The 21,072-nt window shown below is 63.8% G+C and overlaps 1 protein-coding gene across 2 annotated transcripts; it reads left to right on the top strand.

Moving 5' to 3' along the window:
- The first annotated feature begins 4 nt into the window (after positions 1 to 4).
- ARHGAP35 (Rho GTPase activating protein 35) lies at positions 5 to 20,593 on the top strand. 2 transcript variants are annotated; one of them, XM_086771613.1, is made up of 8 exons: positions 5 to 193; positions 1,658 to 1,684; positions 9,863 to 13,767; positions 18,081 to 18,225; positions 18,914 to 18,991; positions 19,479 to 19,610; positions 19,978 to 20,083; positions 20,216 to 20,593. In XM_086771613.1, exons 3-8 carry the CDS (start codon positions 10,072 to 10,074, stop codon positions 20,574 to 20,576), a joined length of 4,518 nt encoding a protein of 1,505 aa, XP_086627739.1. In that variant the 5' UTR covers positions 5 to 193; positions 1,658 to 1,684; positions 9,863 to 10,071; the 3' UTR covers positions 20,577 to 20,593. The 2 variants fall into 2 exon arrangements, with proteins under 2 accessions (XP_086627739.1, XP_086627737.1); XM_086771611.1 differs by having other exon boundaries at positions 1,658 to 1,744.
- Positions 20,594 to 21,072: the final 479 nt, after the last annotated feature.

The following is a 21,072-nucleotide window of genomic DNA, read 5'->3' as shown; positions in this document are numbered from 1 at the left end:
CGGAGGCGGAGGAGGAGGAGGAGGAGGAGGGGGAGGAAGGCGCCGCCGCCGCCGCCATTACAGGCCGAGCCCGCCCCGGCGGCCCCGCCGCCCCCGCCCCGCCCGCTGCCTCCCCCCTTCCCCCCCCCGCCGCCGCCCTGAGGGGGGAACATGGCGCCGCCGCCCGCCGCCCCCGGCCCGGCCCGCCGCCACGGTAAGGACCGGTCCCGTGTTCTCTTTCCGCCACCTCCCTCCCTCCCCCCACACCCCCCACCCCCCCCACCCCCCCCCGGGCTGGGAACAATGGGGCCGCCCCACCCCCGCCGGCCACCAACCCGCCGGGCCGGCCCACAGCCGCGGCGGGGGGAGGCGTGAGCGGAGCGGGGCCTCAGCCCGCCGCGCCCCCCCCCACCCCCCTTTGGGAAAGGGGGACACCCCCTCCCCTCCTCACTCTGAGGGTTCTCCCGTTGAAGGGTCTGAAAGGGGGGAGACCCCCCCCCCCCCCTCCCTCTAGCTTTAAGGGGAGGGGTCCAGGGAGGGGAGACCGCCCCCCATTGGGGGGGCAGACCCCCTCTTTTAGCAGACGGAAACCCCTCCCCACCCTTAAGGAGAAGGGTCCAGGGAGGGGAGACCCCCGTGAGGGGAGCGGTCTGGAGGTGGGGAGACCCCCCCCCCCAATTTAGGGAGGGGGTCCGAGGAGAAGAGCCCCCCCCCTCCCATTTTAGTAAAGAGGAGACCCCCCCGCCCCCCATTAAGGGGAGGGGTCCGGGGAGGGGAGACACCCCCCCCTTTCTGGGCAAGCTGACCCCCCTCCCAGGCTAAGGGGGGCCTGAGAGGAGGGGAGCCCCCCCCGGCAAGGGGGTGGAGGGAGGAGACCCCCTCCCACCATTAGGAGCTTGGCAGGCTTCTGCGGCCTCCCTTTGCGGGGGGAGGGGGGGCTGCCCCCCCGCTGTGGGGCGGGGTGATCACCCTGTCCCCCCACTTTGCGGGGGGGGGGGAGAGCGGGGCACGGCAGGAGTCACCCGCCCCCAAATTTGTGCCCCTGTGAAGCGTTTTTCGGGCCCCTCCACCTGCGGCGGGGACAGCCACCGGCCGGCTGCCCCCCTCCTCAGCCCCCCCGGGGGGGGGGCAAGCCCTGATCCCCCTCCCCAAAATAAGAGAAGGGGAGGGGGGGCGACGTCTCCTCCTCCCTGCGCCAGCAGAGCCACAGGCTGGTTTGCGGGGTGCCCCTCCCCACCCTTGGGGAGGGGGGGGCACACGGCAGCACCCACCTTTTCGAGTGGCGCCCCCCCCCCCCCCGCCTCTTTCACCCCTCCTTTTCATTTTTCCGGCCCGTTTCCGAAATCCTCCTCCAGCCCGCATTCCTCCGGTTTTTCCGGCGGCGGCAGCGAGCCCCCCGAGACCGGGTCGGGGTTCCAGCGGTGCCGGGGGCCTCCCGCCGGCAGCTGCCCGCTCCCCCCGTTGCCCACCGGCAATTAAAAAGCGCTTTTTATCGGCTCGGAAATTGACGGCGCCGGCTGCGGGCCGGGGAAACGGTTAAGGTGTTCGCCGCGAGATTAAGCGTCGCACAATGATTCTTTATATTTGGGGTTTTTAACGGAAACGGGGGCTTTGATTTCTCCATAGTGATTTTTTTTTTTTTCTTTTTTTTTTTTTTCTTTCCTTTTTTTTCCTCTAGGAGCTGCCGTATCCGCACGAGCCGCCGGTAATTGGCGTTTAAATCCGCAGAGATAAAGATGGGCCTGATGCGCGCTCGGGCCAGCTGGTGATGTAATTTTTAATGGCCTGAATTCATTGATTTCTGCTTTCGCTCCGCCGACCGGGGCCAGATTTTAGAAACCGCTTGGATTTAAAATGAAAAACCCAAAAAGGCGCTGAGCCGGGCGCCGAGGCTGCGCCGCAGAGGATGCCTGCGCCGAGGCTCCCTCTGCTTTCCTTATTTCCTCCCGGTTTGGGGAAGCTTAATTAGGGTTACGCGCTTCGTTAGGCTTTTGACGGCACTTGGGAAAGTAAATTTAATTTCTTTTTTTTTTTTTTTTTTAAATTTTTATTTTTTTTTATCCCCTCCTTTCTCCGTCCGTGTTCCCGGGTGTTTCGGGGCGGCGCCGCTCACCTCCGAGCATCAGGGAGCTTCGATTTTTTTCTTTGCCACCTTAAAAAAAAAAAAAAAAAAAAAGGCGTTGTGATTGTGAGCTGCGGGAAATGTCCGACTTCAGGACTTCCCTCGCTTGGGTGCTTGTGCCTGTCCTCGTCCCAGCTCGGAGGCCGGGATTCGGGGGGCGGCGTGTCTGAAACGGCGTCTTTGCCGGAGCGCGACGCGAGCAGCGTCTCCTGGGGAGCGGCAGCGTCCGTGCTCTGGTCGTCTTCTTTCCAGTCTTTATTTTTTTTCCTTCGTGCCCAGCCGGCCTCGGTTCCCTCCCGGTGTTTCCCCGACCGCGTCCGCTCACCGGGTGCGTTTTCCCTCCGTCCTGGCGGCTTCGCCCGGCGCGAGGCGTCACCAGGTGGTGATTTTTGGAGAGGTTTGAGCTTTTCCCGGCTCCGGGGTGATTTTGAGGGTGCCGATGCGGCGGCTCGTCCTCTCTGGAGCAGCGCGACGCGACCGTGACCGTTCCGTAGAGCTCCGTTTTCGCGTAACCCGGCTAATTTCCTGCCGTTCCCCCAAACCACGGTGGGTTTCTTGGTGCTGGTGGGAGCTGTTCCCCTCAGGAGCCGGGGGAGCGTCCGGCGGGGCGGTGAAACCCCGCGGAAAGACGCCCAGTAAGATAACGGCCAGGACCGATCCCTTCCTGCCTCCGGAAGGAGGTGAAACCGGGAAAATCGGGGGATAGCTTCGTGCCCGCGGCCGCCGACACCCGCGGAGTGACGACGACCCTCGTTTTGGGACGAACTGGCTTAATTGGGGCGGGCGAGGGGTTGGGGCGGTGAGGTCGGCTGGTTTTTCTGAAGGAAACCGGATTTGTTGCGACTGCGGCTGGGAGTCGGGCGCGTGAAAGCGATTTTTACGGAGGTGTGAGGTTTCGGCGTGGCCGATGCTTGCGTTCGCGCGGGGCTCGAAGCCTCGTCGGTCGTCGTCTCGCGGCGGGTGATTTCGTGGTGCGCGCCAGCGCTTGGCCGGCCAGGCGGGGACTCCGCGGTTGTTGGTCTTTGCTCCTTCGCTGAGGGATCTCCCCGACTCCGACATCCTTCGGTCTCGGCCCTGCTGACTCATTCGGACGTTGCCCCGGTTTGTTGTCCTTCAAAAGGAGTTTTGAGTTTGCTCGCCGGCGAGGCAGCGTGACGAACGCCATGGGACCTCCTCGGCGAGGCAGCCGGCGGCGGAGCCGTCAGTCGCTGCGCTTGGGTGGGGTGGATGGGTCTGTCCCGCCCGCGGAGACGTTTCTGGTTGGGTTTTGTTCCGGCCGGCTGTCTCTGGGGCCGTTGGCGGCAGGGCTCCGGGGGGTCCGTGAACACAGACGTGCGAGAAGGGTCGGACGCGGTGAACGGCTCGGCGTCCGGGTGGAGATCGGCGACGAGCGGCGTCGGGGTCCGTACGGGGACCAGGAGCGTTAAGCATCTTCGTGGAGGACCTAGACGGTGGGACGGCGGGTGACGCCGCGCTGAGCGGTGCCGTTGGTGCCCTCGGGGGGAGCTGCCGTCCGGAGGGAGCCGGAGACGTCGGCCAGCGTCAGCCACGGGAGGTTCGACGGGGCCCGGCGTGAGCTGGCCCAGCGGCAGTCCCCTGCCCCGGCGCAGGCCGGGCTGGGATGGATGGAGAGCAGCCCTGCGGAGAAGGACGGGGGGCCGCCGGTGTGCGACGAATGGGACGTGGGGCGGCGCTGCGCGCTGGCAGCTCCGAAATCCGAGCAGAGCGGGGCGTTGGGTGGACACGAGGAAGAAGCTCTGGGCGCTCGGGGCGGGGAGGCGCCGGGGCAGGTTGCTCAGAGGAGCCGCGGGTGGCGGGAAGCGTTGGAGGTCAGGTTGGACGGGGCTCGGGGCAGCCTGACGGAGCGGGAGACGGCCCCGCCCGCGGCAGGGGGCTGGGCTGGGCGGTCTCCGAGGGTCCCTCCGACCCACACCCGTCTGTGACTCCACATCCATGCGCGCATCCGTGTGTGAGTGCCTGCGCGTAGCCTGCAGCCTCGTGAAGCTGTCGGCAGAGCCAGCCGCTCATCCCGACGCCGCGTTTCTAACAACGCTCCTCCAAGCCGGTTTCCGCCGGGAGCGCCGCCGGCGGAGCTGGCTTTGGGGTGACAGCCGCGCCGTCGCCGACAGTCTGCGCGTTCGTCCAGCTCCCCTCGTCAGGAGAGAGGTTTGCCGCTCTGCAGGCGCTGCGCTTTCGCTGTGGCCGCGCACGCGGCCCCGCCGAGCTCGTGCTTTGCCGTCCTTCGCTCCTTCCTACGTGTTTGCGGAGGGCCGGCGAAAGAACCGGTCTGCCGCACGCCGGAATAAAAACCCCCAGAGCAGCCCCGTGAGAGCTCGCTTTTGCCCGGCGCTGCGCTGCCGGCGAGAGCTGTGGGAGGGGAGCGGTGGCTGGAGACGACTGGAGCTCACTCAGCCCTGCGGATCCCTTTCCCCGGCCCGGCAGCGCTTGACCTTTGTCTTTTGTCGCGGGATTACCAAATTGTGTTAGGAGCTGACAGACGTGGTGGCGTGGCCACGCGCCGAGGCCGCGCTGGAGGTGGCGTTGGGGCAGCTTTGAAATACCTGGCTGAGAAATGGCACTCGGATTGAGATTTTTTTTTTTTTTTTTTTCCCCTGCCGCATCATTTTGATGCGGACGAGGCTCCGGGGTGTTTCTCTCGGGATGGTTTGTTGGGAAGGGACGGTAACCTCCAGGTGTGTTTGTTTTTTGCTTAACGTTACCCTGGACTCGGACGCACCTTTGCCGTGATGCTGGATCCGCCCGGATGCCGCCTCGCCGCGGAAAAGCCTTTGCCCGTCCGTTGCGAGATGCCGGCCGGTTTAACCGGACGTTTGTCTCCCCGCCCCGACTCCTCTTTCGCTGCGGTCAGAGAGGTTTACTGACCCCGCTGTGGAGAGCGCGCCCAGGCCGCTCGGCTCCCGCCCGGGCACTTCCAGCGTTTCAGCCCTCGGATTATCTCCCGGCACTTCGCTGACGCCGCGGCCGGGCTCGCCGAAATGCCTAAGATAAGAACGGCTGGCTCCGGGCTACCCGCGACGGCCGCCGCGGTGGGGTCGTGCCGCCTGCCTTCTCCGGAGAGGGGGAACGCCGAACCCCGTCCCGCTGGTCTGAAGCTTCGCGGTTCGGTTTTTTTTAAGACTTCAAGCAAGCTGAAGTTTGCCGCTTGCAGAGGACCGAGCGAGCGGAGCTTTGGCGTCTGATCTGAGGCCGGTCCGTGGCATCGGGGGGTTCGAGGCGCAGAAACGCAGAGCTCGGGGAGCTGCGGCCGCTCCGGGGGACCCCAGCCCTGCGCGGCTCCGGGCGGGGCTTTGGTGATGTTACGCACCCCGAAAACCGAGCGCTGGAGACGCCCTGCGTGCCCCCAAAGGCGCTGCGGGGCTGCCCTTTCTTTTCGCCTCTGCCTTTGCGTGCTCCGGCTTCCAGTTCGGAGCCTCACGTATTTAACGTGAAGCGGTGACACGACGCGCTCGGTTTTCTCCGAAGTGCAGGCTTTGTGCGGGACGGAGCAGCCGGATCGCTCCGGCCGATCGCCGCCCCGCAAGCGAGGTGTAGGCGAGGACGGAGCTGTGCCTCCTTAAGCCCTCCACACCCTGGATTTAATTTTCTCCGATTTCCCGGCGGGAACGCCGGTTCCGCCGTTGCTTTGGCCTGCGCGGAGCGCTCGGCGCCGCGGGCGTCTGCGGCGGCGGTGGGCTGAGGAGGAAGAGGATCCCGTCGACCCGGGGAGAGCTGCAACACGGAGGTCGTTCCCCTTAAATAAACAAAAAGCCGTGCCGAAAACTGCCCGCAGCCGCGCTGCTGCTGGCTCCGCTGCCCTCGGGCCTTTTCAAGTCGCAAGCTGGACTTTCTCCTTCGGCGGCGCCCGCCCGGGCCCTCGCCGCCCCGGTGAGCACCGCAGAGAGCGTGAAGAAAGCTTTGTCCCCGCTTTAACGGCGTTTGGGAAGCTGCTCCGTTGGACGCGCTGTTAATTCCGGGGCTGCTGCGACACGCGCAGGCGGCGAGCGGTGGGGACCGGCGCGGAGAGCTGGGTTTGGCGCCGGCAGCCGCCCAGGCTTATCGGCAGCCCGGATTGCGTGAGCTGTCATCGCCGGTGGCTGCGGTCGTACCCGGGTGTCCGGGGGCGGAAAATACCTTTTCCCCCGCCGCCTCCCTTCTCTTTGAGTCTGCTGCCGGCTTCTGAAGAGGAAACGAGCGCTAAACTGCCCTGGCTTTGCAGTGAGCTAGCAGAGCGGATCCCTTCTTCCTGGTCCTCGCGGCCGGACTTTGTGGCGTAAATGAGTAACTCCTGACTCAGGGATTTAGGGGAGAAAGCGAAAGCAAGCGCCTTTTGACACCGGTTGTCCCCTTCCCCTGCCCCGAGCGGAGGAGAAGGGACGTCGCTTCGTCAGGCTGAGCGAAACGGGGAGCCGAGGACGCGCAGGCGTGAGTGTGAGCGCACCCGACGGCGGGGTGGGGGTGAAGCTTTCTGCGGCTCCCGCGTCCGAGCGGGGGGCGGGTTATTTATCCCCGCGCCGCGCGGATCCCTCCGGCCGCTTTCCCGGCACGTGCGGGAAAACACGGTGGAAACGGGCAGTCTCCCACGCGCTGGGCGGGACGAATCCCGCCGTGTGTCCCAGCGCTCCCCCGAAACCTGCTCTTAGGCTGCTGCGCTTCTGAAACCTTGCGTCTGTGATTTTTTTTTTTTTTTTTTGAACAATTTTCCGCATCCGATTTCTATGATTTCGGGGTGCAAGCCCCACCTGCCATGTGCTCACGTGGGCCGGTCTGTTGCTTTCTGCCGGCGTAGGAAACGCCCGTGCGAGTGAACGCGAGCGGGACGAAGGCGACGGCGCGAAGCCGAAGGAGCCGCCGCCGCTGGAATTCGCTTCTGCTCCTGGAACCCCCGCCTGTGGAAACGCTTTTGCAACCGCCTGTGCTGCGAGTTTTGCCGACGGAAGAGGAAAAAGGCAGCTTCTCCGCCAGGCAGAAGCGAGCAGAAAACCCAAATTTCAGCAAATTGGTTAATAAATTATCCGCCTTGCACCGAGGATGAACGCGGGGTCCTGCGCGCCGGCCCTTCCTCCCCTCTGTGGGACGCTTGGCACGTTGCCGCCTTCGCTCGTCGCGGATCTGGTCTCGGAAATCAGCGGCTCTGCCGCTCCGGGGGGTTTTATTTTTTTGCAGAAAATTGGGAAAGTGGTTTTCTGTCCGCGAGAGGGCTGGCCGCGGCCGCGACCGCCCATCTGTTGCACGAGATTAAGCGTTTCGGACCCAGATGGTGAAAAGCTTAAATCGGTCTTTGCAGACCCGTTTCAGGGACCTTTTGCTACGAGGACGCGGTGAGAAAATTTTACAAGTGGGCGGGAATCCCTCCGTCCTGGTGCCCGTGCCGTGTTTCCAGCTGCTGCGTCGGCCGGGCTCTCCGGATGGAGCACGGGAGCGTCGGAGATGGGGGAGCAGCCACGGCTCGGCAGTTTGGCCGCCGGTCGGACAGACGGACGGGTTCGGACGGCGCCGAGGCGCGGCCGGAGCACGCCGACGCCTGCCAGGGTCCGGGTGCTCGGTGCCCGCCTGGGCCCGTCCTCCAAAATGGGCAGAGACAGTGAGGATTGAGGAAAAACACGGGAGGAAGAGCGGTGTTCCCGGCAGAGCGGCGGGAGAAGCCGTGCAAGCAGCCTCCGAGCCTCGTCCGAGCTGCCAGGGAGTAACCGCGTTCCTTCCAGCGGAGCGACGAGTAATTATCTGAAGTAATTAAAGCTCTGGCAGCGGCCCGGCAGCGTAGTTTACATCGCACCGGTGCCGTGGCTGTCACGCCCTTTGGCCTGCGAGAGCCTCACCTTGAGGAGTGACACGCGCTGCCGAGTGGCATTCCCGCGGGAAGCCCCGCGTCCACGGGAGAGCCGAGAGCTTGCGGACCGACTCCCGCGGTGCCCGAACTCCTCGCGGAAGGGTTGTTCCGGCGAGCTGCACGCGAGTTAATTTTGGGTTTTGCCGTAAGCGGGGAGACTCTTCCGCTCTGGGGTTGTAAAGCTGATGGTCTGGAGCGCCGTGTTTCGCAGCGTCACGGGAGGTTTTGGGCTGGCGGGGCCTTTAAAGGTCATCGGTCCGAGTCTCCTGCCCTGGCAGGGCCGTCTCCCGCTCCATCAGGCCGCTCCAAGCCCCGTCCAACCTGACCTTCGACGCTTCCCACGGCGGGGCACCCGCGGCTTCTCTGGGAAGCCTCCTCCAGCATCTCGCCGCCCTCGGAGTTCCGAGAGCGCTAATTAGGATCGTCCCTCCCTCAGTTGGGATCGTCCCTCCCTCAGTTGGGATCGTCCCTCCCTCAAGCACTGCTCCCTCGCATCCGCTGGTGCTGGGGGGCACGCCGGGCGCTTCTTCAAGGCTTTAGCGGGATCGCCGGGCCTTTATTCCGACCCTGTTAGGCCGTCGGTCCGCGGGGAGCGAGGAGGTAATCCTCCTGGCAGAAGCGGTGTCGGGTGTTAAGCCGGCGCGATGCTTGACCTTAAATCGGAAGGCGCAGAGAAGACGGGGTGGTTTATTGCGCTCGCTTTCTGTCCGGTGTGGAATCGGAAACTCCCGCAAAGCAAACCCTCTCCCCTGGGCTCTGCCGCGGATCCCCTCGGCTCTCCCCGCCGCCGCCGCCCCGGATTTCTCGCTCCCTGCCCGGCTGGCTGGCGGACCGTGACCTCGTTCTGCCTTGGCGGCGCGGTCGGCCTGTGGTTTGCGCCCACAAGCTGCTTGTGAGGACGGCGGGGAAGCCGTGCCCGCTGCGGTCGGATGCTGCGGCTGGCGCGTCTTCGCCGCTGCCGGTATTTCCCCGGCGTCGACGCTAGCGTTGAAGTGCGAGGCGTTGCCGTAGCTCAGCCCCGCTCGGGACCGAGCCCCAGTCGCTCGCTCGCTCCCCCGCCCGCCGAGGGAACGGGAGAGAGAACGCAGCAAAAGGGCTGAAGGGTTGAGATCAGGACAGGGGGGGGAGTTACCGTCACGGGCCAACCGGCCTCGACCCGGGGCCAGCTCTCTGCTTGTTACTGAAACCAAAGCGGGAGAGTGAGACGGGGAACACGAGAACCTCCCCCACCCCTCCCGAAATGGGGGTTACGGTCAGTTCAACACTTGTCGCTTTACGCCGCTCGTTCCTCGGGGGAACAACTCCTCACGTTCCTCCCCTGCTCCGGCGCGGGGTCCCTCCCACGGCCGCGGGGGCGCAGCCGGCTCCTCCATGGCCGTCACACGGGCTGCAGGGGATCTCTGCCCCCCCTCCTTCTGCACCGACCATGGCGTGTGCAGCCGTTCCTCTCACCGAAATCCTTCACCGCCGGCAGGCAGACGCCTCTCAGGGTCTCTTCGCATCTCGTCTCCTCTCCACTCCTCTCAGCCGGGCCGGGCCCAGTCGGGCCCAGTCACCGCCCGGCGGGAGGCCAGAGGATGAGGCCTGCCAGGCCCACGAGGCTCGCGCCTCCCCTCTCTGCCCCCCAAATCTGCTTCTTCGCTTCTTTTTTTAAAATTATTGTTCCCCTTCTTAAATACCTTATGGCAGAGGCGTTAGCAGGGAAGGTTCCCTCACCGATCGGTTCGGCCCTGGCCAGCAGCGGGTCCGCCCTGGGCCCGGCCGAGTGCGCCGGACAAAGGGGAAACACCTTCCAGCAGCTTCCTACAGAAGCTGCCAGCGCAGCCCCCCCTCGCTGGACAAACCCCGCGCAGACGTGTAAGGTGGTACGGGCAGAATTAGCTCTCTTTGGAGTTCGGAGCTGAAACGCTGATGACTGTTTCTCTTTCTCCTAGGGGGAAACGTCAGCCGTCCAACGACGGGCACCAGCGAGAACTGAAGCGCTGCTGGTACGTACAGGATGGGGACGAGCAAATTCATCGCCCCGGTGCCCTGCCTGGCTTGAGAAGCGTCACCCCGCCGCCCACCGATCTGCCAAGCCGCGCCGGGTGCCGGAAGCGCTAATCCTCTCGGAAGCGGTTGAGTGGGACAGGATGTGTGGACGATGATGATGGCAAGAAAGCAAGATGTTCGCATTCCCACCTATAACATTAGCGTGGTGGGATTGTCCGGGACGGAGAAGGAGAAGGGGCAGTGCGGCGTTGGGAAGTCCTGCCTTTGCAACCGGTTTGTGCGGCCCAGCGCGGATGAGTTCCATTTGGACCACACCTCGGTTCTCAGCACCAGTGACTTTGGGGGAAGGGTGGTCAATAACGACCACTTCCTCTACTGGGGGGAGGTTGTGCGTTCCCTGGAGGACTGCGTGGAATGTAAGATGCACGTTGTGGAGCAGACGGAGTTTATCGACGACCAGACCTTTCAGCCTCACCGCAGCACGGCCCTGCAGCCCTACATCAAGAGGGCTGCCGCCACCAAGCTGGCCTCGGCCGAAAAGCTCATGTACTTTTGCACGGACCAGCTGGGGCTGGAGCAGGACTTTGAGCAGAAGCAGATGCCGGATGGAAAGCTGCTGGTGGACGGCTTTCTGCTCTGCGTTGACGTTAGCAGGGGTATGAACAGGAACTTTGACGATCAGCTCAAATTTGTTTCCAATCTTTACAATCAGCTAGCGAAAACGAAAAAACCCATCGTGGTGGTCCTGACCAAGTGCGACGAGGGCGTGGAGCGGTACATTAGGGATGCACATACTTTTGCCTTAAGCAAAAAGAACCTCCAGGTCGTGGAGACGTCGGCCAGATCCAATGTGAACATTGACTTGGCCTTCAGCACCTTAGTGCAGCTGATTGATAAAAGCCGGGGAAAGACTAAAATCATCCCCTACTTCGAAGCCTTGAAACAGCAAAGCCAACAGATAGCTGCTGCTAAAGACAAGTACGAGTGGCTGGTCAGCCGCATCGTCAAAAACCACAACGAGACGTGGTCGAACGTGAGCCGCAAGATGCAGTCCTCTCCGGAATACCAGGATTACGTGTACCTGGAAGGAACGCAGAAAGCCAAAAAGCTGTTTCTGCAGCACGTCCACCGCCTCAAGCAGGAGCACATAGAGCGCCGGCGGAAGATGTACCTCGCCGTGCTTCCTCAAGTGTTTGAAGCCCTCATCCCGGACCTGGACGAAATAGATCACCTGAGCTACGTAAAAGTGGAGAAGCTCTTGGAGACGAAGCCGGACTTTCTGAAATGGTTTATTGTCCTGGAGGAGACGCCCTGGGATGCCACCAGCCACGTCGACAACATGGAGAACGAGCGCATTCCCTTCGACCTGATGGACACCGAACCCGCCAAGCAGCTCTACGACGCTCACTTAGAAAAGCTGAGGAACGAGAGGAAGAGGGCAGAAATGCGAAGAGCTTTCAAAGAAAACCTGGAGACGTCTCCTTTCATCACGCCGGGGAAGCCGTGGGAGGAAGCGCGCAGTTTCATTATGAACGAGGACTTTTACATGTGGCTGGAGGAGTCTATTTATATGGATATCTACAGCAAGCACCAAAAACAGATTATAGAGAAGGCCAAGGAGGAGTTCCAGGAGCTGCTCTTGGAGTACTCGGAGCTGTTTTATGAACTGGAGCTCGATGCTAAACCCAGCAAGGAGAAAATGGGCGTCATTCAGGACGTCTTGGGTGAAGAGCAAAGGTTCAAAGCTCTGCAGAAGCTGCAGGCCGAGCGGGACGCCCTTATTTTGAAGCACATCCACTTCGTGTACCACCCGACGAAGGAAACCTGTCCGAGCTGCCCGCTTTGCGTGGACTCTAAAATCGAGCACCTCATCAGCTCCCGCTTCATCAGGCCCTCCGAACGCAACCAGAAGAACTTGCTTTCGGATCCCAACATCGACAGGATCAACCTGGTGATCCTGGGCAAGGACGGTCTGGCGCGCGAGCTGGCCAACGAGATCCGGGCGCTCTGCACCAACGACGACAAGTACGTGATCGAAGGTAAGATGTACGAGCTGTCCCTGCGGCCGATCGAGGGCAACGTCCGGCTCCCCGTTAACTCTTTCCAGACGCCCACCTTCCAGCCTCACGGTTGTCTCTGCCTTTACAACTCGAAGGAGTCGCTGTCCTACGTGGTGGAAAGCATCGAGAAGAGCAGAGAGTCGACCATCGGCAGGAGGGATAACCACTTGGTTCACCTTCCTCTGACGCTCATCCTCGTTAACAAGAGGGGGGACACCAGCGGCGAGACGCTGCACAGCTTGATACAGCAAGGGCAGCAGATCGCGAGCAAGCTGCAGTGCGTCTTCCTGGACCCCGCGTCTGCCGGCATCGGGTACGGCCGCAACATCAACGAGAAGCAGATCAGCCAGGTCCTGAAGGGGCTGCTGGACTCGAAACGCAACTTAAACCTCGTCAGCTCCACCTCCAGCATCAAAGACCTGGCGGACGTCGACCTCCGGATCGTCATGTGCTTGATGTGCGGAGATCCGTTCAACGTGGACGACGTCCTCTTACCCATCCTGCAGTCCCAGACCTACAGACCTTCGCCGTGCGGCAGCAGCAGCTCCGTCCTCCTCGAGTTAGCCGTCGGGCCGCACAAGAGGCGCGTGGAGCTCTCCCTCCTTTCCTACCATTCCTCCTTTAGCATTCGGAAAAGCCGGCTCGTCCACGGGTACATCGTCTTTTACTCGGCAAAGCGCAAGGCGTCCCTGGCCATGCTACGTGCCTTTCTCTGCGAGGTGCAGGACATCATCCCCATACAGGTTGTGGCGCTCACGGACGGCTCCGTAGACATCCTGGACAACGACTTGAGCAGGGAGCAGCTCACCGAGGGCGAGGAGATCGCCCAGGAGATCGACGGCAAGTTCACCACCGTCCCTTGTAGCCAGCCGCAGCTCAAGCTGGAGATCTTCCACTCGTTTTTTAAAGATGTGGTGGAGAAAAAAAACATCATCGAAGCCACGCACATGTACGACAACGTGGCCGAAGCCTGCAGCACGACAGAGGAGGTGTTCAACTCGCCTCGAGCGGGCTCCCCGCTCTGCAACTCCAACCTGCAGGACTCGGAGGAGGACGTCGAGCCCCCCACCTACAGCCCCTTCAGAGACGACACGTCCGTGCCCGCCCTGCCCAAAGACCACTCGAAGCTTTCCATGGAGCTGGAGGGGAACGACGGCTTGTCTTTCATTTCCGTCATGAGCACTTTTGAAAACAAGCTGAACAGCAAAGTGCCTCCTCCGGTGAAACCAAAGCCCCCCGTGCATTTCGACATTACGAAGGGGGACCTGTCGTGTTTGGAGCAGGGCCATCGGGACGGGCAGAGGAAGTCCATGTCTTCTAGCGGCTGGCTGCCCGCCGACTGCTTCGATCCCTCCGACTACGCCGAGCCGATGGACGCCGTGGTCAAACCCAGAAACGAAGAGGAAAACATCTACTCCGTGCCTCACGACAGCACCCAGGGCAAGATCATCACCATCCGAAACATTAACAAAACCCAGACCAACGGCGGCGGCAACGGCTCGGACAGCGAGATGGACACCAGCTCCCTGGAACGGGGCCGCAAGGTGTCGGCCGTTAGCAAGCCCGTGCTCTATCGGACGCGCTGCACGAGGCTGGGCAGGTTTGCCAGCTACCGCACCAGCTTCAGCGTTGGGAGCGATGACGAGCTGGGACCTATTCGGAAGAAAGAGGAAGATCAGACTTCCCAGGGGTATAAAGGCGAGAACGCCGTTATCCCCTACGAGACGGCCGACGGGGAGGATCCGAGGAGGAGGAACATCCTGCGCAGCCTGAGAAGGACGACGAAGGTAGGCTGCTGCTTTCTGCCCTGTGGTCGCGGGATTTGCAGGGTGGAGGTCGGGACGTACCGCCAGGCGCGACGCCCGAACGAGGGCGGGAGCCCCTGCCGTCGCGTTCTTGGCTTGTTTTTGTCTGTGTACCGCTCGAGGGGTGCAGCGAGCCCAGAATCTCCTCGGTTTAGTTTTTCTTGTGCGTTAACTCGCAGCTGGCCTGGACCGTGTGAACTTGCAGCCCTGCGCCAAAATCGGCTCCGTTGTTTCCCGCGCGGGCGTTGGGCTTTGACGACTCTGCCCTCACGACGTGCTTCTGGAACGTTTGTTCCGTGCTCGCAGCTGGGGGTTCCGAGGTGCGGCTCGCCGAGACGCGGCCGCTCTGAGACGCGGCCTCCCTCTGCCTTGTAAATCCTCTTTAACCGGGGGGAATGCAGCGAAGTCGTCGTTACCGGCAGAGTCGTTTAACGAAGTGGGTCGAGGCTAGATGTGTCCCATTGCACGAGACGCTGGTAAGCTGAGGACGCGTCCCAGTTGTCTGTTGCCACTCTTTGGTGGCTCTTTGGATGCGTCGTGCTGCCGCGGCTCTGTGAAACGCGCCGTAAATCCACCGGGGTTCGGTGCCGCTCTTCGGCACGCTGGTGCCTGCTCCTGGTTTGGGACGAACCCGCCGGTGCCGGGTGCGCTGCGGTTGAGTGGTCTTCGGGCTTCTTGGCCAACGGTTGGTGTGCCGATGGCCAGCGGTTGGCTGTCAAACCAGGCAGCCCTGAGCGTGTGCCTTGGCCATAGCTGTCATGTACACGTTATACACGTGTGTACGCACACGCTGTACACGTGTGTACGTACGCATACAGACACTGTACACACGTGCACTCAGAACACACGCACACGTACATACATGCGCCCGCGTTGTTACATACGCATCTGTGCAGGCGCGTACACCGGCGTCGTAGCTCAGCCCCGCTCGGGCCCACACTCCGCAGTCGCTCTCTCACTCCCCCGCCGCCGAGGGAACGGGAGAGCTCACGTGAGGAAAAGGCTGGAGCTCTGAGATCAGGACAGGAGAGATCCCTACAGCTGCCGTCACGGGCAAACCAGCCTCGACCCGTGGCCAACTCTCTGCTTGTTACTGAAACCAAAGCAGGAGAGTGAGACGGGGAACACGAGAACCTCCCCCACCCCTCCCGAAATGGGGGTTACGGTCAGTTCAACACTTGTCGCTTTACGCCGCTCGTTCCTCGGGGGAACAACTCCTCACGTTCCTCCCCTGCTCCGGCGCGGGGTCCCTCCCACGGCCGCGGGGGCGCAGCCGGCTCCTCCATGGCCGTCACACGGGCTGCAGGGGATCTCTGCCCCCCCTCCTTCTGCACCGACCATGGCGTCTGCAGCCGTTCCTCTCACCGAAATCCTTCACCGCCGGCAGGCAGACGCCTCTCAGGGTCTCTTCGCATCTCGTCTCCTCTCCACTCCTCTCAGCCGGGCCGGGCCCAGTCAGGCCCAGTCACCGCCCGGCGGGAGGCCAGAGGGTGAGGCCTGCCAGGCCCACGAGGCTCGCGCCTCCCCCTCTCTGCCCCCCAAATCTGCTTCTTCGCTTCTTTTTTTAAAATTATTGTTCTCCTTCTTAATACCTTATGGCAGAGGCGTTAGCAGGGAAGGTTCCCTCACCGATCGGTTCGGCCCTGGCCAGCAGCGGGTCCGCCCTGGGCCCGGCCGAGTGCGCCGGACAAAGGGGAAACACCTTCCAGCAGCTTCCTACAGAAGCTGCCAGCGCAGCCCCCCCGTGCCCCCCCACTACCCAGACCCCCCCCAGCCGTCCACGCGTGCCGTGTGGGCGTATGCACGCGTGCGAGGAAGAGGGGGGGCAGGAGGAGGAAGGGAAGCAGGGCCTGCGCTGGCCCCGACCCGGCAGAGGAAGCGGCAGCAGCCGCCAGACGTCCTGCTCGGAGCCGCCTGCCGCTGCAAAACCAATCACAGTAATTAAGAGGCGTTATTAATTTTCACTGGAAACAAAGGGAGAGCCGCCCGCAACGATCTGCCAAGCAGGAAGGAGCAAAGCGACATTTCCCTCTCCTTGGCGGGAGGATGGGGCTGGAGCGATGCCCTGGGCCTCCGGGAGCAATCCCGCCGTTGCACCCAGCGCTTCCCTGCTTTCCCTCGCCCGCCCAGCTGCCGAAGCGCTGTTTTGTCCTCGCTGCGTTGAAAAAGCTCCGTCCGGGTGCTCTGGCTCATGGCAGGTGCTCAAGGATTGAGGAGAGCCACGCGCTTTGATCCAGAAAAGATGTTTCGAGGCTCCCCCACCACCGAAAAAGGTGTTTTGAGTCTCCCCGAAATAGCTGCGCGGGCAGGCCGTTCCCTCGCGGCGCTGGTGGGACGCGCCGAGAGGAGCCGTCGCAGCGCGGCTGGGTGCAGAACCGGCTCGTCTGGGCTTCGCCGCCGCCTCGCTGGGTTCCGCTCCCGCGCTGCGCGTGGCGCGTCCCCTTTCCAAGGGGCGGCTGAGCGCTGCGCCCGGGCAGCGACGCTGCTGCTCATCCAGAGTCACAGAACCACAGACGGGTGTGGGTCGGAGGGACCCTCGGAGACCGCCCAGCCCAGCCCCCTGCCGCGGGCGGGGCCGTCTCCCGCTCCGTCAGGCTGCCCCGAGCCCCGTCCAACCTGACCTCCAACGCTTCCCGCCACCCGCGGCTCCTCTGAGCAACCTGCCCCGGCGCCTCCCCGCCCCGAGCGCCCAGAGCGTCTTCCTCGTGTCCACCCAACGCCCCGCTCTGCCGGTCCGAAACCGCCGCCCCTCGGCCGCTCCCTGCGGACCCTGGCCAAGGTCTCTCTCTGGCCAACACCCTTTGTGTGCTGAAAGGCCACCAGCAGGTCTCTCTCCAGTATGTCCCCATGTGTCGTGTACTGGGGAGCCCAGCGCTGCAGGTGAGTCCTCACCAGCGCTGAGCAGAGGGGAAGGTCACCTCCCTCCGTCTGCTGGCCACGCTTTGTCTCCTGCCGCCCAGGCCCCGTTGGCCGCCTTTGCGGCGCCTTGCTGGCTCGCGGTCAACTTGGTGTCCACCGAGATCTGCCAGGTCCTTCTCTGCCCAGCTGCTCTCCAGCCGGGCGGCCCTCAGCGTTGACTGGTGCCTGGGGCCGTTCCTCCCCGGAGGCAGGACGTTGAGCTTCTCCTTGTTGAACTTCGTGAGGTTCCCGTCAGCCCATTTCTCCAGCCTTTCGAGGTCCTGCGGGATGGCACCGCCGCCCTCTCGGGCGTCAGCCGCTCCTCCCGTTCGGCGTCGCCTGCGGACTTGCCGAGGGGACGTCTCCGCCGTCATCCCGGTCAGTAGTGAAGGCGTTAGACGGGACTGGGCCCCGCGGCGCGCGGCTGGGCGCTGACCTCCGCCTAGACTTACCACCCCTCGGGCCTGGCCAGGCAGCCAGCCCTCACCCCAGCTCACCTTCTGCTCAGAGCAGCTTCTCCAGGAGGATCTGCTGGAGATGGTGCCACGGGGCCGACCGCTCCGTCCCAGCCGTTCACCGCGTTGGGCGACCTTCCCCTGGGTGAAGTCCCGCCGGCTTCCCACTTCCCGGTCGTCCCCTTCTGCACCTGCAGCGGTTTTTTCAGCCGCAGACCGGCCAAAAAGGCAACTTTTTCCATGAAAACGGCCCCGCCGTTGATTTTTCCCCGAAGCCGTGCTGCCCAGGAGGCTCCGCCGCGGCCGCTGGCGAGCGACGTTTGGGTTCAAATCCGTCAGCTTCGCGGAGCCGCCGGCCGGGCTTAGCGTCCTGGAGCGAGGGACGGGGCGCTGGGAGAGGGTTTCTCCGTCCGTAGCCACCGCCTGCGCCGCTCTCCTGGAGGAATCCGTCGTCTGCGGCGATAATTCACCTGGACAAATAGCGGTGGCAGCCTGCTAGGAAACGTCTTCTTCGTAAATACGAGATACAACGTGCGCTTGAAATAAATAAATGGCAATCCACCGGAATCGGCACGTCTCCCGGCTCTCGCGCCCGTCGCTGAGGATGCTGCAGATGCGGGCGAGGCTCCGGGAAGGCTTCCCCCCGCCGGCTCCCGCGGGATTTGGCCGGCCGGGAGCCCAGCGCGGCGCTCGGGCGCCGTGTTTAAGGCTTTATCCGCGGCTACGCTCGGCACGGTTCCGCCGGGGGGAGCCGCGGGGGTTTGTCTGTTCCCGTTGGCGCGGCGCGCGCCGCTCCTGCCGCGGTAACCGGGTTCTGCTGCCGGCGGCCTTCGCCGGGCGCGGGCGTTACGAGCGGCCTCCGCGCCCTCCCCGCCGGGCGCTGGCGTCGGAATAAACGGGCGTATCCTGCGGCGCGTGCCTCAGCTCCGCTCTCTCCCGCAGAAACCAAAGCCCAAACCTCGGCCGTCCATCACGAAGACGACGTGGGAAAGCAGCTACTTTGGGGTGCCTTTGACCAGCGTGGTGACGCCGGAGAAACCCATCCCCGTCTTCATCGAGAGGTGCATCGAGTACATCGAGGGCACGGGTGAGAGGCGCCGGCCGCGCCGCGTTCCGCCGCGGGGACGGGCTCTCCTCGCACGCCGCAAGCTCGGCTCGCCGTGCGTTTCCCGGGAAGGTGTAGAACTCTTCCCCGGATCCTTTCTCCTTTCCTGGGGAAGGAGCGTGCCCGGAGGATCGCCAGCAGCAGGCGTGAATTTTTTTGGAGCCTGCTTGCATCTCTCCCTGCGAGGGGTGGCGGTACCGTGCAAAGCTTTCAGCCCCGAGCCTCCGGCAGCCCTCATGAACGCTGAAATAAGCTCCGGGCTTTTATTCCGGCGGCTTTTTCCCCCGTCGGGCTCTTGCTCCGGGTAGCCGGAACGAGGAGATCGGGCAGCGCAGCGTAGCGCGGGTGCTTCCCCTTTCTCCGGCTGCTTTTTTTTTTATTTCCCCCGATGGCAAAGCTCGAGCCGAGGCCGCTGCCGCGTCCGAGCAAACCAGCCGGTGCCGCTTCGCCCCCTGCTCTCCCATCCGGAAAATCCGGGCGGGGTTTTCTCGTCAAAGGGACCGAGTTTCGTTTATTTTTTTCCCTCTCTGTGCACCAAAAAACTGAAATGATTTGGGCAAAGATGGCTCGGGCGGAAGAGACAGCGGTGTCGTCGCAGCGTGGCGTAATTTAAATTAATTGGTAACGCTTCCTACGGGCACGCTGACGCCCGAGTGTTTTTCCTCGCCAGGGCTGAGCACCGAGGGCATCTATCGCGTGAGCGGAAACAAGTCGGAGATGGAGAGCCTGCAGCGGCAGTTCGACCAGGGTAACCTCTGCCGCCCGGATTCCTCCTGCCCCTCCCCAAAACGCGAGGGACGCCCGCGCCCAGCGTGCCCGCGGCCCCTCCGCCGCCGCGTTTTTCGGATGAAAACGCGTTGGGACGCGCGGAACGCCTGTTGTTTCCGTTACCTGGACGAGGCTGCCGTGCCCGCGGCCCCGTGCCGCCCGCTGCCCGCCGCTGGGCGCTGGGACTCTCCGGTCCCCACGTTTTTGGGGTGTTTTATCCTTTTTGGGGTGTTTTATCCTTTTTGGTGCCCGTCCTTCACCCCCTCACGCCGCTGGCTCCTGGGCGCGGGGCTTCGGCTCCTCTCCGGAAGGAGGTTCGGCTCTGCGGCTGGAGGCGGTTTTCCGCCGTTGGCAACGCCGAGCCGCTTCGGGGCGAACCCCCCCTCCCGTCGGCTTCCCGCTCCCCTCGGCGTTTCGGGGTGCGACCGTGGCCCAGGGGGTGTAACCCCAAGACTCTCCCCTTGCAGATCACGGGCTGGACCTGGCTGAGAAGGATTTCACCGTCAACACCGTGGCCGGCGCCATGAAGAGTTTCTTCTCCGAGCTGCCCGAGCCCCTGGTCCCCTACGCCATGCAGGCTGAGCTGGTGGAAGCCCACAGTGAGTACGCCCGGCGTCCCCGCCCCCCTGCCTCAGAGATTCACCCCCTCCCGGCTCGTTCGCAGGCGCGCCTCGTTAATTCCCACCGCCAAAGCCTGTTCACGGATACGTCTCCTTCCCTCACCTCCTCCCGGCCTGTTTCTGGCCGGAGCTGCTCTGCCCCGGCGTCGAGCTCGCTGCCAGCCGGTGCGCAGCGCGGGTTTTTGCCGGGTTTATTTTTGGGCAGACCGATGAGCCGCTCGCCCCGTTGGCCCCAAAATCCCTTTCCCCCTCCAAAGGACGAGGAGGGATCCCGTAGTGGGGTGCGATCCCCGGCGAGCATTTCTCTGCTGCGGCAGCCCCCCAGCTCCGCTTTCCCTCCCGGCAGAAATCAACGACCGGGAGCAGAAGCTCCACGCGCTGAAGGAGGTGCTGAGGAAGTTTCCCAAGGAGAACTACGAGGTCTTCAAATACGTCATCGGGCACTTGAACAAGTACGTATCGGGTTCGCGGGACGCGGGGAAGCTCCGGAGCACCCCAAAAGCCGCCCAGCGGCGGGAGCGGGCAGCGTCGAGGGTCCTTGGTGGCGTCTCGCCGGCATCGTCTTGTCCCCTCTCCCGCCGCAGGGTCAGCCACAACCACCGGGTGAACCTGATGACCAGCGAGAACCTCTCCATCTGCTTCTGGCCCACCCTGATGAGACCCGACTTCAGCACGATGGACGCCCTGACGGCCACCCGCACCTACCAGACAATCATCGAACTCTTCATCCAGCAGTGCCCCTTCTTTTTCTACAACCGGCCCATCCTGGAACCCCCCAGCGCCGCTCCCGGTTCTCCATCCGCCGCCGCCCCCGGCGCCCCGTTCCCTCCCGCCACGCCGGGCGCGGCCCAGCCCTCGCCTCCCCGGACCCCGCCGCCGTCGCCGCAGTCGCCCGTCCAGCTGCTCCTCCCGGCCCAGCTGCACGCGGAGCAGCACACGCTGTGAGCTGGCACACCGGGGGGGGGAAAAAGAGAAAAAAAAAACAAAACCCAACCAACAAAAACGAACCGGAAAAACCCCGCAAGAACCTCGGTCTGGTCTGGGGCGCCCGGCGGAGGTGGGGGAGCGAGCGCCGGGCTGGGGCTCGCCCTCTCCCGCCCTGGCGCAGACTTGGGCGCTGCGGGAGCGCGCCGGGGCGGCCGGACTTGGGGCCCCAGGAGGATTTTCCCCCACTTTTGGGTTTGGGCAGGGCGTTGAGGAGCAGATCCAGCGCCGGCGGGACTGCGGGGCTGAGCCGGCGGCCCCGCGTGCCGGGGCGCTCGGCAGATCGGACCCTTCGCCGGCCGCCCCGGGACTCTTCGGCTCCGTCCCGCTGCTGCCAGACCCCCTCTCATCCCACGGGCTGCGGCCGGCGGCTTGCCCAGCGCCCTCTGAAGCTCATCCGACGTGTCCCGAGGCTCATCCGACGTGTCCCGTGGCTCATCCGGCGTGTCCCGTGGCT

The sequence above is a fragment of the Chlamydotis macqueenii genome, unplaced genomic scaffold (genome assembly GCF_036417535.1).
Source record: "Chlamydotis macqueenii isolate bChlMac1 unplaced genomic scaffold, bChlMac1.mat HAP1_SCAFFOLD_126, whole genome shotgun sequence".
Taxonomy (NCBI): Eukaryota; Metazoa; Chordata; class Aves; order Otidiformes; family Otididae; genus Chlamydotis; species Chlamydotis macqueenii.
Note: the sequence above shows the minus strand (reverse complement) of the source record. Positions and strands in the feature narration are given on the sequence as shown.